This window comes from Leptinotarsa decemlineata, unplaced genomic scaffold, assembly GCF_025532065.1.
Source record: "Leptinotarsa decemlineata unplaced genomic scaffold, Ldec_3_MD MMD2_tig00003192_RagTag_RagTag, whole genome shotgun sequence".
NCBI classification, from domain to species: Eukaryota; Metazoa; Arthropoda; class Insecta; order Coleoptera; family Chrysomelidae; genus Leptinotarsa; species Leptinotarsa decemlineata.
The window spans coordinates 2,222,842-2,238,242 of record NW_027412582.1 but is presented as its reverse complement, the minus strand read 5'-3'; the positions used below and the strand labels follow the sequence as shown (position 1 = coordinate 2,238,242).

Below are 15,401 nucleotides of genomic sequence, written 5' to 3'. Positions count from 1 at the left end.
GCAATTATTACATGTGATGTAGACACAATTTTACCAATACATTTTCTCTGTACCATTGAAGGACTTTCTAGAATGATTTCGTTCCAATAAACAATCCACAAACCAAGAAACAGAAGATGAAATGATGCAATAGCATCAGGACATCAAGTGAGGCAATTAATAATAATAATAATAATAACGGCAACAAATATGCTTGCCGTTCCAATCTTACTCTACTCGTTTGGAATAATGAAGTGGACTCTGGAAGAGCTGTATCAACTCGACGTAAAGACCCGAAAAATAATGCATCTCTATAGGAGTTTGCATCCCAAATCGTCCGTTCCACGGTTGTACTTCCCCCGATAACAGGGAGGCTGTAGACTTTTGAGTTTGGAGTGTCTATAAGACAGAATGGTACTGGATACAGCCTGTAAAGTCGTCAGGAGTTCGGATCCCTTCTCTGCATGGTCCGTGACCATGAGAGAGCAGGGATTGGAGCATTTCTCTTTCGGGCAGCTGCCCAAGCACCTGATGAACTCGGTTTAATGTTCGACACTGAACGAGGTGACCACAACTCTGTCACCGAGTTGGAACCCGAACGAGCACCAATCAATCAATCAATCAATCACTGTACTTTATTGTCTAAGAAAAAAATCTTATCGATATATATATATATATATATATATATATATATATATATATATATATATATGTATATATATGAAATACAAGTTATCAAGTAATTATAAAGAAAAAAATAAAAATAACAGGTGCAGACAAAATAAAAATATAATAAAATATAATAGTCGAAGTTATGTAAAATTTCCCGAACTGTAAAAAGTTCAAAAAATAAAACCTAAATCAGAAGCTGGTCTCAAAGCCTGTCTTCAAAATATCGACCAAGCTGTAATACGCTTTTAAGAGCAAAAGTTCTTTTACACGGTTACGGAATACCTTGTAGTTCACTATACTTTTCATTTCGGTAGGTAAATGGTTGAAAATCTTCCGACTCTCAAACAAAACAGAATGTTTTGTTAATGTTGTTATTGGAATAGGCAGAGGTATGTCGTGAATTTGACGGGTAAAGTAGGTATTTTCTGATCTATAGCATTCTTTTCTTTTAAATATGAGACTTACTGTTTGCAAGATAAAAATGCAGTGTACAGTCAGTAATTCATTATTGATAAATAGGGGTTTGCAATGGTCCCTAATATTGGCTTTGTAGATGAATTTCACTGCTCTTTTTTGCAAAACGAAAACAGTTTATAGTAACTGTTTGCTACAAATCCCCCAGAAGGCGACACCATATCTCAAGTGAGATTCGATTAAAGCGTAGTACGCAGTTTTACCAGCAGTTGCTCCCAGTTCTTTAGTGATAACTCTAATGGCATAACAGCTATATGAAAGTTTTTTGTTCAGATATTTTATATGATCTTCAAATTTCAGAAAGTTATCAATCCAAATTCCCAAGAATTTAGCAGATTGTTTATTTTCTATCATATGAGTTTGAAGGCAGAAATTTCCGTGCACAAATTTAAATGATAGAATGTTAGTTTTGCTGAAGTTAAAACATAGTGAGTTTGAGTCACACCAATACTTAATTTTTTCTAAATTAGCTTTAATGGTACTCTTCAAGGAAACCAAATCCTTTCCACGCCACAATAAAGTGGTGTCATCTGCAAATCTGCCGGATGATTGCCCGGATGATTGCCGAGGCTGTAAACGCCGATAAAGAAACGGTTAAAAAAAATTTACACGAGGAATTTCACATGAAAAAAGTATGTGCGAAGTTGATGCCAAAAAACTTGACTCCTGACCAAAAGCTCTTGCGTCAACAAGTCTGCTCAGATTTTCTTGAAAGGTTACTAGAAGATCCCGGACTGATGAGAAACATTATTACTTGCGACGAAACGTGGATTTTTCAATACAATATTGAAACAAAGCGTCAATCGATGCATTCATTGGAAGACGCCTAAATCGCCCAGAATAAAAAAAGCAAGGATGTCCAAATCAAAATTCAAGGCAATGTTGATTATTTTTTTCGACATTAACGGTATCGTGATGATTGAATGGGTTCCAGAGGGTCAGACTGTCAACCAGACTTACTATTTGTCAGTTTTGGCAACAGTGCGAGAACGAGTTCGTAAGAAACGGCCCGAGTTGTTGAAGAATAATTCGTGGATTTTGCACCAGGACAACGCACCTGCCTATAACGCGCTAGCTGTGAAATTTGACCGATAAACGCACTTTAGTGCTCGAACATGCGCCGTACTCGCCAGATTTGGCACCATGCGACTTTTTTTTGAGTCGATGGAAGCGGTAAAGCAAAAAACGGCAGAACTCCTAAGGGCCTTCACCAAAGAAGACTTCCAGCACTGCTTCGAATGTAGAATAATTTTTATAATAAAACCCTGATCATAGGTCAGGTATTCCCGCAAGGCGTCTACCAGTTCACTTCTCACTCAGTGAATAGCACCGAGTAGGGATGAGATCGAAGCCGGTCTCCCGTCTCTCTCTCTCACACAATAAGCTTTCTCGCACTCCCTACATAGTTTTTGGCCACTATTATTGTTTATCCATCGAGCGTAGATACAGTTTTGCGATGCCACCGAAACTATGAATTATCCAAAAGAGTTTTTGAACTCATTGGATTTGCCAGGCATGTCACCGCATAATTTACAATCGAAGGTTGGATCGCTCCGTAATTTGAATCCACCACGGCTGTGCAACGGCACACGATTATTCATTAAAAAAATGAATGAAAAACGCTGCCGAAGCCAGCATTTTAAAATGACAAGTTCCGAGGTGATAATATATTAATTCCACGAATCTCTATTAAATCTACAGTTGTGCCAATTCATTTTAAACGTGTGCAATTTCTAATTAAATTGGCATTAACGGAGGCGGTAGAACCAAGACACGAAATTCGACAGTTCTAGTTTTTGGCGAATATTTTGAAAACAACCATTGATATTCTCGATTATCTGAGAAGATATTATTTTAGTTGTCGAAATAACAATCTATTGTCCAATTCAACCAACCTTGTGGATCTTACCGTTTTCGCTTATCGTTTCGGCTAAAAAAGCGGATTGTAGTTTTTCCTAATAATGCTAAAATTGCCAAAGTAAAACCATTATTTAATGCAGGTAAAAAAGATCAAATGACGAATTATAGACCAATTTCAGTTTTACCAGTTTTAGTTTAGCAGATTCCTTGCGAAAAGCCTTCTAGTTATCGAGTAACCCAATCATAGAGTACAACTTGATAAGACCTTGAAATAATGTTGAATCCATTATTTTTACATGTGTGATGGAGAATTACGACACTCTCCATTGGTCGAGAAAAAAATATTGATATTAATGTGAAAAAACTGAGATTTTCAGTTTTCTCTAATAAAATTGATATATTTCGACTATTATATACGATAGGGAAATGAAGTTTTTTTCATTATCTAGAGAAACTATTTGGCTTCCTATCAGTATAGAAAGATATGTTTTTATTACTTTCGGAATAAGAGAAAAAGTCAAAATAGTAGGAGGATTGTGCTTTTTCAACACATTTCCGTTCGCTTCAACACCCAATAAGTTCCTTATTCGATCAATAATCGATATTATTTTTTTATATAAAAAACTGCGGAATTTCATAACGATCATTTCGTCTCGATTATGTGAAGATCTATTTTGAACGGATCTCCCGATATAAGCGTTTTACTGCACCCTTGTACCGCCCGCTGCCCGGTTCTCGGGACGAGCTTCCGCGATAATACCGCGCGAAAATACCGCCAATTAAGTATTTCAGTCATTACATTTGAGAAGTTTACGTGTATGAGGTGTCTTTACTGTCAGATGCAATAAACATAAGTGTTGTGACATTCTTTGAATTACTGGTTGGTGAGTAGATCATTCTGAAGATTTATAGTATTTAGTTTAATAGTTATTATTTCGGTATAGTAGGTTCATATCAATAATAGATATATGTTTGTAGAGATACATAACCTAAAAATGGATTATTGTATCATATGTGGGGCAGACTTCGAGTAGTCAAAAGAGGAGGCTGTTGTGAAAAAGCCAACACATTCTGGTATGGATACAATTATAAGATGCGCAAAAAATCGGAACGATGAAAATTCTCTAAAAATCATAGCGCTGGAAACTTCTTTGTTGTCTCACCCAGATCGATTTCGATATCATTATAATTGCAGAAAAACGTTTTGCAGCAAACAAAACATGGCTCATATCAGAATAAATTCAAGTGAAGAATCTAATCAGCCATCTACCAGTAGACAGAATAATGACTCGTTCAATCTAAAAACCGACTGTTTGATCTGCGGGAAAGGCGGTACTAAAAAAAACAGGGTCTTACGAAAATCAGTATGGGAACGGGTGAAAACACCAGGACGAAAATTTTGAATGCTGCTAGATGTAGAGAGGATTTGAAGATGCAAGGACGTTTGGAGTATTTCACTGATCTATTTGCTAATGATGCGAAATATCATCGATTGTGTTATTCGACTTATATTGGTCGAAAAAATGTGGAATACTCGAGACCCAAAGATGTAGAGCAACAAACTGAGGAACATAAATAAATAATAATAAAAATAAAAAAATTATTATTATTAATAAACAATAATAATTTTTATGCTGAGATAAACCAGTCTGTCATCATTGACAGGAAGCCTATGTATATGAATACACTATGCAAGAAATTTGAAAGAATCCATTCCAATACAACAGGTGAGAAGGTAATCACTAGTGGAAATCTGAGAAGATTAATACAGGGTCACTTCGGTGAAAGAATTTCATTTGATTCTAAACCTGGCAAGTCGACAATTATATCAGTGGGAGATATAAATAATGAAAGACACAATTTGCAATCTGAAGTACATACGACAAGTAGTGATTCTGAAATGACCGACTTCTTTGAAATGACCTTCAACGACAATGAAATGACCTTCAACGACAATGAAACTTGTATTTTACATAAAGCTGCTGGTATACTAAGAAAAAAGATTATTGCGCATTCTCAATATTCTGAAGAATCACGCAAAAATATATAACACCTGATGCATTGAGCGAGGAGGAATTCGGAAAAGATTTTCCCGAAGATTCATTGAGATTCGTTTCATGGATCCTAGATAAAAATAGTTTCGATAATGCGGAACAGAAAATTGAATCTTATTGTACCACGCCAGTTCTAGCTACATGTTCTGCCATAATTAATAATTTTGATAAGATACATATTCCTACAAGTTTCGGTTTGAGTATGTCATTATATGTGTATCAAGCAGTCAGAAGTAAAAAACTGATAAATACACTTTATCACTTCGGCTATGGATGTTCTTACGATGAGATATGTGCATTATTGACAACTCTTGCTCATGAAAGTTATAATGAAAATTTTGTCCCTGCTGGTATAGCTCCTATTGAAGAAAATGTTAATAATTTCATACATACTAGCATTGACAATTTCGACCAGAATGAAGAAACCATCGACGGAAAAGGAACTACTCACTCACTGGCAATGGTTATTTTTCAAAAAAAAACATGATAATTTCGAGAATATTTCGCTCGTTAGAAACAAAGATCGAACATTGAGACGAGCAGAAATATTGGGAAATGAAATAATCAATTATATCAAACCAATCAAACGACCTGAACCCACCCGTTCTAGTGACAGTGTCGTGAATTCATATTTTAAAAGTGAATCAGAAAAAAAATTGACATTAGACAATCTGTGGCAGCTTCTCAGGTACCTGAAAAAATCTGAAACATTCATTGGCTGGAATGAATTCAATAATTTAATATCACAAAACAACATGGATATTTCAAACATATATTATCTACCATTCATAAACGCACCTCCCTCTTCGTACGATACCATTTACACAGGGCTCATACAGTTGGTGAAATTATCAGAATCCTTGAAACAGAACCACATTATCGTTGCTGCAGATCTTGCGATCTATAGTAAAGCACAAGAAATACTGTGGAACCAACCCCCTGAGCTTCACAATAAAGTCACTATGCAACTTGGTGGGATGCATTTGATGATGGCCTTTATTGCTAGTATTGGTAATATATTTGGAGATGGTGGATTGGCCAATATTTTAGTTGAGTCGGAAGTTTACGCTGAAAATTCATGCAGACAACTTTTGCAAGGAAAGCAATATTCCCGTGGTATCTGGGCTATGATTTTAGTTGGAGATGCCCTCTCCAGATTATTTTACAAATCATTGATGACTTGGATGAGTGAAAATCGCGATACATCCTTATTTGATCAATCATTCTTAGATCTCCTTGAAAACATGGAAAAATGTCTTATGGAACCGACATCTGACTCAAAATATCACATGGAATCAATTTCAGGAGTGATGGACAGACTTGAAGAATTTGAAAGTATCGTCACTGAGTTTAAGGAATATGAATGTAGCATGTCGCCAACTTTCAAGTATTGGTGCACATTTCTAGAAGCAGTTGACATTCTTATGGCCCTTCAAAGAGCAGAAAGGAATGCAGATTTCAAACTCCATTTATCAGCTGTTGAAGAGACATTACCATTCTTGAGGGCAGGAGGTCGTCATAATTATGTTAAATACACACCTGTTTACCTTATCGAAATGAAAGATTTACAAAAGAAACATCCACAGATGTATGATTATCTTAATCAGGGAAATTTTGTCGTCAAGAGATCAAATAACAAAAAATTCAATTGTGTTTCATCCGACATGGCACTAGAGCAAACTGTTAATAGGGATTGTAAGAGTTCTGGGGGAGTGATTGAATTCACAAAACAGGAAGGGAATATCAGTACCATTAATCGAGATGAAATATTCCTTATGAAATTCCGCAGTTTTTGGAACAAAAACATGATACAGTCAACTTAGCAAATGATCGAGATTTTGATTGATGAAGATTCATCAAAGGTTGAATGATCGAGATAGTATTTCGAAATGGTGAAATTTCTATAAGTTCCCCTGATCAAATATAAATGGATTATATAATATTCGATCGGCAATACTTCAGGCTACAAAATGAGCTCTCATTTGTCTTTCTAGCTGTAATAGTTTTCTTGTTACACAGCTTTTTTGCGGACATATCGAAAAATGCGAGTTTTGTATAATTTCTACTGTAAAAAATCTCTTGACCATGGGGCGATATCGTAATTCCTCATTTTATATGTAGATAATACTCAAGAATGATATTCTTAAGGTCCCATTAAGTTGTACTCCATGATTGGGTTAGTGAACGATAGACCGCACCGTCTGCCGTACTATTTCTTCTATATTCTAGATTGTTTGAATATCTTGAAAAGACAAAAATATTATATGATGGGCAATACGGATTTTGAAAAAATTGTGACACAGAGTCGGCAGTATTAGATGCCATAACCAAATTTCAGCTAGATTTAGATTCAAACAAAAAATGTAGAGTTTTTTCATTAGACCTGAAGAAAGAATTTGATACTGAGAACCATGAAATTTTGCTGAAAATAATGCATAATATAGGTATCAGAGGTTTAGTTTATAATTGGTTTCAATTGGAGACATAATTAGTTAAAAAATAAATATGTGGGGTACCGCAGGGATCAACACTTCGACCCGTTTTGTTTATTATATATTTCAATTCTTCGACTACAGTAAATCTATTTGTAAGTTACAAATGTTTGCTGATGACACTATTTTAATTTACAATAGAAATCAAAATTAATATTTCAAAAGACCTTGATCACACGTGTTAGGAACCACACGTTAAAAGGTAAGACCTCGTTAATCCTTAGCTCGCACAAGTTTCGACTTCTGAGGGTTGTCGTTCGTAGGGGTGCGACAGCTGGTTAACGGAAAAACAGATTTTAAAACAGATTTTTTTTTATGGCTTCAATGCCATGAAATGACACTGAATTTTCAGAAATCTTCATATATGAAAATATAATATAATGAAAATATTAAATACTCTCCTAGTGCTAATTTCTTGGTCTTATTCTAGATGAAAATGTATCATGGAGAAAACACACTGAAACAATAAGAAAAAAAAATTGTTCCCATAATTGGAATTTTATACAAAATAAGAAATGTTGAACCCCTAAAATACCTTAAATTGATTCATTTTTCATTAGTATTTTCCAAAATTCAATAATTTGCATCAGTATAGGAAATGGCAACAAATTCTTTATTAAAACCAATTTAAAAACTTCAGAACAAAATTATAAGGTGTATATACAAATTGAACTACAAGGAGTCTTGTATAAATATTCAGGCAAGATATTCAGGCAATCAGAAATTAATGAAAATGAAAACAAATATTGGACAAAATTTGATCAATTATAAAGGTACCAAATTTTACAATGAGCTACCGAATCCTTTAAAAAAATTTAATAAAAAAAAATTCCGAAGTAATTTGAAAAAAATATTTATTGTTTGTATAGATATATTATCTGAGGAGTAATTTGAAAAAATATTTATTGTTTGTATAGATATATTATCTGATGAGTATATTTATGGTCATGTTGATAAACATATTCAAGTATATATATGTATGACATGTGTATATGTATGTATATTTATATTTTTTTCAAGTTTCAGCTAAGATTAATTTTTTGTGTGTGTTCTGTTCATACTTAGTTATGTTATAGTTAGTTGTTTGAATCATCGTTTGTTTTTTCCCTGGGAAAATAAATTTTTATTATTATTATGTAATATTTGATGAAGCCATTTTAAAACACTGAAATTTTGTGAGCCAATCAATTAAGAGGATTATGCCTCCGATTTATAACAAAATAGGTACTACAATTATAATATTCCCGAGTTGCCAGTTTCAGGATGTCATGGAACTTTGAAAGGAAATGTAGTATTGGTACTGCCGATAGAAATTTTTAGAAAATACTCTGATCTTGTTTCAAACTCTTCTCTTCTAAATGTAACAACGTATTCATGATTGTGTTACATTTAGAAGAGAAGAGTTTGAAACTCAATCTTCTAATTGATCATTCAGTAAATTACCCACCCGAATTCCTGAATCTATTAATTTCTAAACATTCTAGAAGATTTAGTTTCAAACTCTTCTCTTCTAAATGTAACACATCGTATTCATGATTGTGTTACATTTAGAAGCGAAGAAAAAGTTTGAAACTAAATTTTCTAGAATGTTTAGAAATCAATAGATTCAGGAATTCGGGTAATGTACTGAATGATCAATTACAAGAATTAGAAGATTGAATTTCAAACTTTTCTCTTCTAAATGTAACACAATCATGAATACGATGTGTTACATTTAGAAGAGAAGAGTTTGAAACTCAATCTTCTAGAATGTTTAGAAATCAATAGATTCAGAAATTCGGGTAATTTACTGAATGATCAATTAGAAGATTTAGTTTCAAACTCTTCTCTTCTAAATGTAACACAATCATGAATACGATGTGTTACGTTTAGAAGCGAAGAAAGAGTTTGAAACTAAATCTTCTAGAATGTTTAGAAATCAATAGATTCAGGAATTCGGGTAATTTACTGAATGATCAATTAGAAGAATTAGAAGATTGAGTTTCAAACTTTTCTCTTCTAAATGTAACACAATCATGAATACGATGTGTTACGTTTAGAAGAGAAGAGTTTGAAATTCAATCTTCTAGAATGTTTAGAAATCAATAGATTCAGAAATTCGGGTAATTTACTGAATGATCAATTAGAAGATTGAGTTTCAAACTCTTCTCTTCTAAATGTAACACAATCATGAATACGATGTGTTACATTTAGAAGAGAAGAGTTTGAAACTCAATCTTCTAGAATGTTTACAAATCAATAGATTCAGGAATTCAGGTAAATTACTGAATGATCAATTAGAATTAAATAACTCTCCGTTATTGAATATTTTTTCAAGTGTGGAAAATGGAACATAAGCTCAGGTAATTTAATTCATTACAAACATAGGTAAAAAATCAGGTACTTGAAATTCAGGTACTTCAAATTGTAGAATAAGGTATATATAGCATTGAATGTGTAGAATTAGTTATTAAGAGACGCCCGAGGAAGCCATTGTATGGCGAAACACGTGTTGCGTTTTTGTAAAACTGTCTAGCAAAAATCAAACAATGAAGTGTTTTTAGAATACGTAAATAATGCCAATAAAATGAATGTCAATAATATCAAAAAACCGACACTCACCTGCTGACCGTTCTGATTAGTGGTGATGACTTGATTGGTGCCAAGCACTACTTGCTGTTGCATTATCGGCGCTCCAGAAGTGACCACCGAACTACCCTGCGAGATCTTCTGAACGACCGGCGAACCTTGCTTCACCAGCACCTGCTGCTTGACGGAATTTTGTTGCTGCACCGACGGTTGGGCCACAACAGCTTTCATCGGACTGCTCTGAGCCGTAACTTTACCTGCGGAAGTATGTATAGCCTGTTTAAGTATAGCCTTCGGGGTGGTAGTGGTGCCCAGAGGTTTGGGAGTTGTTGCGAGACCCGACGATTGGAGTTGAGCCGTTGTGAAAACCTGAAGTTTACCGTCCGGAAACTGAACGAGCTGCTGACCCGGTTGGAGACCCTTGACGGTGAAACGGCCGTCAGGTGTACGCATTATCTGAACGCGTTGAGGAATTTCTTTGGAGGGTTGTTGATGAGATGTGGAGATGGCAGATGTTGCTGCACAAAATGTTTCAATACATAATTATGTGATAAAAAAAAAACTCTAATTTTATATAAATGATAGATACTGTCGATTAAACTATTACTTATAATAATAATATTGATTTCTTTTAGGACATCCTAATATACATACATTATTTCAAAAATATATAAACAAATGACATAAATAACAAAAATGATGACATGATAGAAAAAAATAAATAAAAACCATATTTTTCAATGATTCCAGAATGGTTTCAGCATGAGGATATACATAACAAATATATTACCAAACAGAAAAAAAAAACAGGGATAAGATTTTACATAATTCATGAGTTTTTTTTAAATTGGAAAACATTTATTGAATCTTTCAACGAAAGTGGGAGTTTGTTATACTAATTGAAACCTTTGTAAGATAAAGACTTCATCGTACTAGTCAAATTAGTTCGAGGAAGGTGGAATTTTTGAGAGCTATTCGCTCTTGTTAATTGGTTACGGATTTGAGATTTATACAGGGTGATTCAAAAGTACTTTGACAAACTTCAGGAGGTGATTCCTCACAATATTCTAACATGAATTGTCCAAATAAATAAATGTCCCGAAACGCTTCGTTTCCAAGATACAGGATGTTGAAGTTTTATTTTCGTTTTTTTCAAATAACTTTTGAAATACTGAACTTAATTAAACGAAACTTGGTAATAGGAGGTTTTTGAGGCGTCGAATTCGAACCTGATGTTCTTATTGCTCTTACTCGTAGGGGGCGCCACCTACATGTCTATTTCTTTTTTTTTAAGATTCATAACTTTTTTGGGCGTACTTCTAGCACATTTTTCAGTAAAAAAATCGATTCCTCTATCATATCTACGTAAATAAGCTACCCTTGTTACTAGTCGCTGTAAGCAACCGTTTTCTAAATATTTGGGCTTGAAAACTTCAAGCCAATTATTTGATAATCGATGCATGTTGAAGTTATTGCATATATATATATATATTTCCTATTTCACATGTATTCCATATTTTATATGTTATCACTTGATATTTTTCAACTCCAATCTTCACTTGTGTATGTGACGATTTCCTTGTTTGTAAAAGTCTCAGGAAAAAAAAAAAAAAAAAAAGCAAAGTAGGGTTTGTATTTTTGATTATTGACCGAATCCGAATGTCGTACTTTCAATCAAAGACTAGTACTAACCCTTGAGTATGAATATTCCGTAACATTAAATGAGGAATAGTAAGATACTGTGTCAGCTCTCAAGTCTCGGCATTGTAATGGGTGCAATAACGTATCACTATTGAGTAAATATCATAAGCAGCTGAGTAATAACGACAACAGTTGAAGAAAAAAAACAACATCCCAGTAACTTTGCACTGGCTATTTGAACTAGTAAAGTTGCCTTGAGTTATCAGTTTAATTCGCGACACGACAGTAATAGCAAGCAAAGAAAACCAGTGAAATAACTTTATGTTGTATCTTTGGATCAATTGTAAAGTGTGCCGCTTATTGACAGTCATTTTGTTTATCTCACCACGTGATTTGGAGTGAAACTGTCTCCAACATGAGTTTCGCCAACAAGTTAGTATCATCAGGGAATGATGCTAACTTGTTTTCATGCGAGAAACGTGTTCCGTAGAATAATTTTATGCCAGAGGCTTCCATTCTACATACCAAATCGAAATTCACCTCAGATAGAGGTAAGAAAAGGTTTAGAAAACTGAAAAAGTTAGCTATTGATTCATAACAAAAAAATCTTTACGATGATTTCATAACTTTTAAATATGAACGATTTTTTTTATTTCTCTATAATTTTCAAATTAAAACAATCATTTGAGTTGAAATGAATGTCGATGTGAAGAGAACAATAAAAATGAACATATCAAAAAGTTATACTCACTCGGTTGTTGAACCTGAACAGTTTGTTGAATTTGATGTCCGCTCGTCGTTTGTGTCTTGATCAAACTTTGCTGGGTCGTCGGAAGATTCTTGGGCAGAATATTCGCGGTACCGGTGATGACTCTGGTGGTTCCGTCGGGTCCCTTTGTCATCAAAATTCGCCTACCCGCCAACTTGTTGCTATTCGAAGTCAGCAGGGAAGTCAATGTGTTTTTACCACCAACCACAGCTTGGCTCGGCATTATGACATTCTTGACAATTTTCATCCCATCGACAGTGGTCGTTACTGTAAAATAAGTCGAGTATTCCAATGAGCTAGTTGAGAAACCAACAAGGAACATGATTGCAAAATTTAAACATTTGAAAAAATCAGCAAATGAAATGATTAGGCTCAGCTACCCCAGACACATAAGAACAAAAATAAACATGAAAAATTCAACATGCAGAAACTGAAACAGCTAACAAAAATAAACTTGAAAACACATCCAGGCGATGTTACATTCAACGGCCTACCTTTGGGTTGTATGGGAGGTAATGACGCATTAGTACTTGTTGCAGGTTTTGTAGTAGTTACAGTAGAACTAGCCGTAGCAGCTTTGAATAAAAAGTTTCGATATAATCATTTTGTAACCACATATTCATATATTTTGAGTATCAAAAGAAAGGAATACAAAGGCCTGTTGAAAAATTAAGGTAAATTTTCATTTTTCTCAAAACCTATTCATTCATTCATCAATTTATCTTGTGTCCCTTTCGAAGCAGCCCCCTTCAGACATAATACAATTGTGTCAGCGTTATTTACAATCCTTGAAGGGGTTCTGATATGCACTTCTTGGTAAGTTCTTAAGCTCTCCCAGCGATTCCGTTTTATCTCCATAATCGTCGCAAAACGTACTTTCTATCTTGGGAACAGTTAAAAGTCGCAAGGGGCCAAATTTGGGGAATACGGTGGCTGAGGCATGATTACGATCAATGATATGGTTTCCTGCAATTTCTGCCCAAACATGAACCTTTTGAGGGTTTTGCGTGTGTTTTTTCTCATACAGTGAGAATTTTCCGTTGACCAGTAGCGGCAATGTTGCCGATTAGCATGACCGTTAAGAGACAAAGTACACTCATCAGAAAACATAACGTCTTCTAATTGGATGATATTGTTATCCAACATGTCCATCATTTGCTCACAAAAGTGAGTTCTTCTATCAAAATCATCTTCCATGAGCTCCTGAGTAGGTATCATTTCATAGGGATGCATTTTATTTTCTTTTAATATATTTACTATCGATGTATGACTAACATTGAATGTAGTGGATGCTTGTCTACTCCAGCAGCTCAAACTCAAGCATCACATCTAATTTGAGTTCATCGTTCATTGCACTGGCAGCTGCTTTTTTTGTCTGCCCCACATGATCAAGCTCGCGAAACTGGTTCTCTATTTTGCATATTGTTCCTTGAGATATGGGCGGTAAATTAGGAAATTTCTCATGAAATAGGCGAGCTACTTCCTGTTGAGATCAGGTTTTATCTCCGTAACCAATAATTTTTAAAACTGTTATTCAATGCATTTCCGTTTAACTAACCATTTGTCAGACTTCAAGTTAACGAACTTTAAACTTAAATTAAAATACCAACAACTAATGTTGCAACATACAAAACAAGTTGACAAGGCGTTTTAAACTAACTCTGCTACGGAAATTATTTATAGTTTTTAAAGGATGCCATCTAAAAAGAACATTACTATGGTTTTTGCTTACTTTCTTATTATCAATACCTCAACATGAAATAAGTTTCGAGTATACCGCAATAAGTTTCAGTGTATTTTATCAAATTTCGGTAACCACATGATTTTAATTTATTTTATCCAGTATTACTGCAATAAACTTGAAAGCGATAACACCGTGTCTCGTGTGTTTTGTATACAAAAGTATGCTATTAGGATCATTGCTAAGTTGGGCTATAGAGATTCTTGTAGAGAAACTTTTCAGAATTTGAAAATATTAACGCTAGCAGGAGTATACATAATGGAAGCTTGCACATATATCTATCGAAATAGAAACACTTTAGCTGCTAACAGAGCCTATCATAATCACTCTACTCGGAATGCCCACTTATTATTACCTAGTAAACATCGCACTGCTCTTTTCCAAAGAAGTTTTGAGTTTCAAGGTTGCAAACTTTTTAATAAACTCCCCGACAATATCAGAAATTCTGAAAATGTACACATTTTTAAATCAAGGCTGAAGCAACTTCTTCTGTCAAAGAACTGCTACAGTATTGATGACTTTTATTTGTAATCCAATACTATATGTGTGTATAGGAAACAATTATCTATTATTATATTTATGTGGTATACATCTGTGTATGTTGTATATGTGTATATGTGTATATATATATATATATATATATATATATATATATATATATATATATATATATATATATATATATATATATGTGTGTGTGTATATGTATATATATTTTTAATGTATTTTATTTTTTTACACATTTTTTAATTTATAACTTTGTGACATTATCTATTTCGTATAGTTTTATTTCTTTTCAATATTGTACATTGACGTTTTCCTCCTTTTCATTTGTACTTCTGCTCCTGTGGTTATACAAATCAATCTGAGTAAATAAAGAGAGTATTATTATTATTATTATTATTTTTGAATAGAGATTATATCAATCCATATAATATTCTACAATCCCTTATCGTAAATGTACCCTTGCCAAGTTTCAGAAAGTACATCAAGGATTGTTAAATAAAACAAAGTTTTTATAGTATGGAGGAATATGTTGCCACAATCTCAGTGCTCGAACTTTTATAATTTCATGCACATTCTATGTTCACTTTCCTTGTGAAATTGTATGTGTAATTTATTCAATTACTTTTCCGTATATTTTATTCAAC

The 15,401-nt window shown here is 33.8% G+C and overlaps 1 protein-coding gene across 5 annotated transcripts in view; it reads right to left on the bottom strand.

The window, feature by feature from the left end:
- The window catches only part of E(bx) (nucleosome-remodeling factor subunit NURF301 E(bx)), a 110,133-nt gene that overhangs the window by 65,596 nt on the left and 29,136 nt on the right, over positions 1-15,401 (bottom strand). For 3 of the 5 annotated variants that reach the window (XM_074177693.1, XM_074177689.1, XM_074177690.1), the window contains exons 6-8: positions 13,004-13,084; positions 12,492-12,776; positions 10,133-10,617 (exon numbers count right to left, since the gene is read on the bottom strand). In XM_074177693.1, coding sequence (XP_074033794.1) covers positions 10,133-10,617; positions 12,492-12,776; positions 13,004-13,084 — 851 coding nt within the window. The remainder of the gene's footprint in view (positions 1-10,132; positions 10,618-12,491; positions 12,777-13,003; positions 13,085-15,401) is intronic. The other 2 variants (XM_074177692.1, XM_074177691.1) reach the window with 2 other exon arrangements.